General features: G+C 35.6%; 1 protein-coding gene across 1 annotated transcript in view; it reads left to right on the top strand.

The window, feature by feature from the left end:
- ANGPTL5 (angiopoietin-like 5) overlaps positions 1–3,815 on the top strand; it is a 28,100-nt gene extending 24,285 nt beyond the window's left edge. The window contains exon 9 of the mRNA XM_011984384.1: positions 2,878–3,815. Coding sequence (XP_011839774.1) covers positions 2,878–3,197 — 320 coding nt within the window. The 3' untranslated portion in view covers positions 3,198–3,815. The remainder of the gene's footprint in view (positions 1–2,877) is intronic.
- Positions 3,816–4,974: the final 1,159 nt, after the last annotated feature.

The raw sequence follows: 4,974 nt of genomic DNA, 5'->3' as shown, positions 1-4,974 counted from the left end.
GTGACTTGCCCAAGATTCCCAGATCATGTCACCTGAGCCAAGGCAAGAATCCAGGCTGACAGAAAAACTAGTTTAGTGTTCTTTTCATTATACTTTGATGCATCTGCTCATTTCCAAATAAATTTAATTTGTTAGAACTTCAAAATACTTGATGTTAAACTTGCATTTTAATGCTGACAATTTAAAGGCATTTGAATTAAAAAGTACTAAATTCAACTCCCTTGTTGCTGTTTGTGGTGCTTGTTCATTATGTATATTTAGTGTTAGAAATCAAAAAATAAATGATATATGTCCCCAGCTCTTTAACTGATCCCAGTATAAAGGAGAAGATAAGTAACCCTGGAAATATAGAATACTGATAGGACTTTTGGAGTCAGAAAGAGGGTGAGAATTATTCCAGTTGATTGCACCCAAAAAATATTCATGGAAAAGCAATTTTCAACGAGCTTTTAATGTTAGATTCAACCTGGGAAGCTTTTTAAAAGTACATATTCCTGTAGAATCTGATTCAGTTATTTTAAGCCAGATGGATATGTTGGCGTACTTGCCGTTGAGAACCACTGATCTAGTCTTGGAAGAATGGATAGGCTTTTGGCAAATGAAGGCTGATAAGCAGAGCAGTTTGAGTTAAGGCATAGAGGGAGGAAAATTATAGGACACAGAGAGTTGTCTGACATGGTTGGAATCTATGATACCTGAGGGGTTTACACTGGGATGTTAGGTGAAAGTCCGACATTCAAATCATGATCTATAGGGAAAAGTTTAAAAAGTTACAATATATGATTTTCAATGCTTCCTCTCTAAAAGTGTAAAGAACTATCTAAAGATGGAATATATTACATTAGGAAAAGTTTATGTGGGGGTTCTCTGAAAGATGACTAGGATCTAATTAAAGGATAACATTGATAATGACAAAAGTATTTTCCTTACAAAACTCTCAAACTTTGCCATAATGTACTCTACATTTTCCCAACAAGGTTGTTAAGTAACTTTCAACTGTCAATCACATAATGGAATCAGAAGAATAAAAGAAAAAGGTGTCAGCAGGATGTAATGATAGAAATACAGATACAACCAGTGGGTTAAATGTAATCAGGTGTGTGGTAGAGGCAGATAACAAATTTGGCTTTGAGCTTGGAGCAAAAACAGAAATATGAATTTGAATATTTGAGCAGTAGACTTGTTCCTTGAGAATCACAACTATTCCTGATTATAAGACTTGAGATAAATTTATCTAGATTCTTACAGAAAACAAAAGCGTTATGTTCTCCAACCATACTCTCGCAGAAAACATGATGGGTATATTTTAATAGGCTATTTTTAAGGAAATATACTTATGCATATATATTTTAGATGAATTAAATAAAATCTATTGAGCTTATGTGCTGTATGGTCCTTCTGGTGGTCGGACTTTATCTAGGGAGAGTATCCGTGGAATGATCACATTGTTTAGGCAATGCTCCATGGGTGTTGTCTCTCACTGGATTTGGAAAGGCATTACACTGTGTGGGTGTTGAAGATTATATCGTCTCTGAAAATACCCACAATATGTGTGTTTTGTTCCCCATGAAGTGCAGAGTCAGAGACTTTAATAATCAGCAGAATCACCAGCACTGCTAATGAAGTTCTCCAGGCTCTTTCAAAAGATTTATCTCAAGAGATGCCAAACATTCAGAAATAACGAAACAAACATAGAGCTTGGTTTCTCCACAGATTTTATATGACTTCTTTTTTAATTAGTGTTTCAAACATTAACCAAAGTTTACATATAGGTGAAATGTAGGTATTATGGGTTTACTTAGAATCTTTAACTTTATGGAATTTTATGAAACAAAATATAACTCCTGCTTCTACCACTGAGTTAACTGGGTCATCTTGGACAGGATACTTAATCATTGAAGGGATATTGTAAATACGAGAGATGCCATACACACAATGTTCAGGCCGGAAGCAGTGGCTCGCACCTGTAATCCTAGCACTTTGGGAGGCCGAGGCAGGTGGATCACTTGAGGAAAGGAGTTCAAGACCAACCTGGCCAACATGGTGAAACCCTGTCTGTACTAAAAACACAAAAAATTAGCTGGGTGTGGTGGCTTGTGCCTATAATCCCAGCTACACTGTAGGCTGAGGCAGGAGAATCGCTTGAACCCGGGAGGTGAAGGTTGCAGTGAGCCAAGATCATGCAATTGCACTCCAGACTGGGGGACAAGAGCAAAACTCTGTCTCAAAAACAAAACAAAACAAAATAAAACAATGTTCAGTAGAAGCCCTTTAAAAATGGTTTTGTCTTAACTACTATTCAATTGGTCCATAAATCATGTGAAGAGCCATGAAGAAAAGGTACACCTCAAAAGTACACCTGAATTTTTCTTGAGGGCATTTGGTATTCTGTATAATATACAGAAAAAATCCCCAGAAAACCCCCCAACTTTTTAAATTGTAAATCTACATTTCTTAAAGGTAAAAGTTTCTCTAGCTAAAGTGATGTCAATGGTAGTGGTATGAAAACCTACCCTGTGTAAATTATTTTCTTTTCCTAAATTATCAATTATCATATTGGTCTGTCCAAATTATGACAGCTCTGTATGCTGTAATTTTTGGCCTAAATATCTGGTTTTGTTTACACAGCAAAACTTCCATTTTGGACTGTGACTTGTATATGAAATATTCATTTAAAGATGCCTGTCATGTTGAGGAACTCATCACCAGATTGTGGCATGTTGAATGTTCGAGTAGGAGAATTTTAACATGATAAACAGTAGAAAAATCATTTAAACCTTATTTCCAGATATGATGCTCTTGCCTAATATGCTGGTAATGATTAATTAAAATAATAGAAATTTCCTTTAAATTCAATCATTAAATTTTTTTTCCCAGGTGATGCATTCCGAGGCCTCAAAAAAGAAGATAATCAAAATGCAATGCCTTTTAGCACATCAGATGTTGATAATGATGGGTGTCGCCCTGCATGCCTGCTCAATGGTCAGTCTGTGAAGAGCTGCAGTCACCTCCATAACAAGACCGGCTGGTGGTTTAACCAGTGCGGTCTAGCAAATCTAAATGGCATTCATCACTTCCCTGGAAAATTGCTTGCAACTGGAATTCAGTGGGGCACATGGACCAAAAACAACTCACCTGTCAAGATTAAATCTGTTTCAATGAAAATTAGAAGAATGTACAATCCATATTTTAAATAATCTCATTTAACATTGTAATGCAAGTTCTACAGTGATTTGTGATAATATATTAAAGATTTTTAAAAGTTTATCTTTTTACTTAGTCTTTCAAACATATTAGGCAAAATTTAACTGTAGATAGCATTTAGATATTATGAGTTTAATTAGAAAACTTCAATTTTGTAGTATTCTGTAAAAGAAAACATGCCTCATTGTATTTTTTTACTTCTGACTATGTTAACAATATACAATGAAATTTGTTTCAAGTGAATTACAACTTGTCTTCCTAAAATTTAGAGTGCTTTTAAAGGATTTTGCCTTTTCTTTGAAGCATTTCGAAACCATAATATGTTGTTAGGAAAATTGAAGAGAGTATTTTACTTATTTTTATATTTACTTTATATGATTATATAATCTACAGATAATTTCTACTGAAGACAGTTACAATAAGTAACTTTAATGCAGATTAATATATAAACTACACATGATTTTAAAACTTTACTATTTCTAGGTGATGCCATACCATTTTAAAAGTAGTAAGAGTTTGCTGCCCAAATAATTTTTCTTGTTTTCGTATCTAATCATGGTTAATTATTTTGTTAATGTTTGTAATAAATATACTGTACTTTTATATCCTGATCAGTTGCATTCTAAAATACGTCTTTATCTGAACTCTTTTTAAACCAGCAGGAATAGTATGAACTTTATGTGAAGGATGGTGGATAAAACAGTGATGAATCAATTCCAGATATACTCTAGAAATAAGCTGGTCCTCTCTACTTTTTCTACTAAGGTGGAGGGAACTGGATGGTAAGGATTCCATAGGGGAGGACAGCAGGGAACATGCAGGGGCAAGTATCAGTTACTGATAAGAGAGACAAGGGAAATGATCAAGAATTAGTTTTTAATAGGAATTACTTTGTCCAGAGTTAGGGTTACATAATACTCAAGGGAGGGGAAAAGTGGCTGAAAAATTAAGTGGGAAGAGGATTGAATTAAAAGTAGGTTTGAGGATATAGATGTCAGGGTGACATAGCTAAGCCCAGAATAGAACACAGAATCTGATTTGGGTTCAGGGATGGACAAAAATGATAATAAGGTCATCAATTAAGGTGCTTTCACTTTGATATCCTCTGAAAGCAGTGAATAAATCATGAACAGGATTACATGAGATAAGATTGCAGGAGGGTGCACATGGATTCCCATGGTCTCCAATGCATATCACAGAGGCACAGCTGCGGTTGTGTCTTGGTGGTGGAGTAAGATGCCTGCCAGACTGGAGAAGCACAGAGCCGACTTTTACATCTGTAATGATATGAGCACCACAAGGCAAATTCCCCTACAAATCAAGGCAATAATTTTGTTACTTAGCAAGCCAATCTGTTGTTTCAGATCTGGGCCTTGAAATCTTTGCTGAGCTGGGACTGAGGCAATCTGCCTTATGGTACTGCAAGAGATAGGGGCTTCACATTTTTTCCCATCTAAAGGCTATGGAAATGATGGAAAAATTGAGGATGAAAGCAGAATGGGAATCAATGGAATATTAAAGGAAAAGATGGACCCAGAGAGCAGTGAGAAATTTTAATTTTGGGGGCTTTGGAGTGGGAAGATACTCCAAAGTTGTAATTGACTAACCATGGACAACATTACTTCCAGGATGCCTTGTGAGAAGCTATAAAAGTATTAAGAGGTCTCAAACCCTATTGCAAATGAGAAGGTGTATTTCAGGTCATAATCCTGAGCCTCAGGCACTTAGACCTGACTCTTAGGAGGTGTTAAGTGATAAGGACAACTTTCT

The sequence above is a fragment of the Mandrillus leucophaeus genome, unplaced genomic scaffold, assembly GCF_000951045.1.
Source record: "Mandrillus leucophaeus isolate KB7577 unplaced genomic scaffold, Mleu.le_1.0 Scaffold267, whole genome shotgun sequence".
NCBI lineage: Eukaryota > Metazoa > Chordata > Mammalia > Primates > Cercopithecidae > Mandrillus > Mandrillus leucophaeus.
This window is presented reverse-complemented; position numbering and strand designations above follow the sequence as displayed.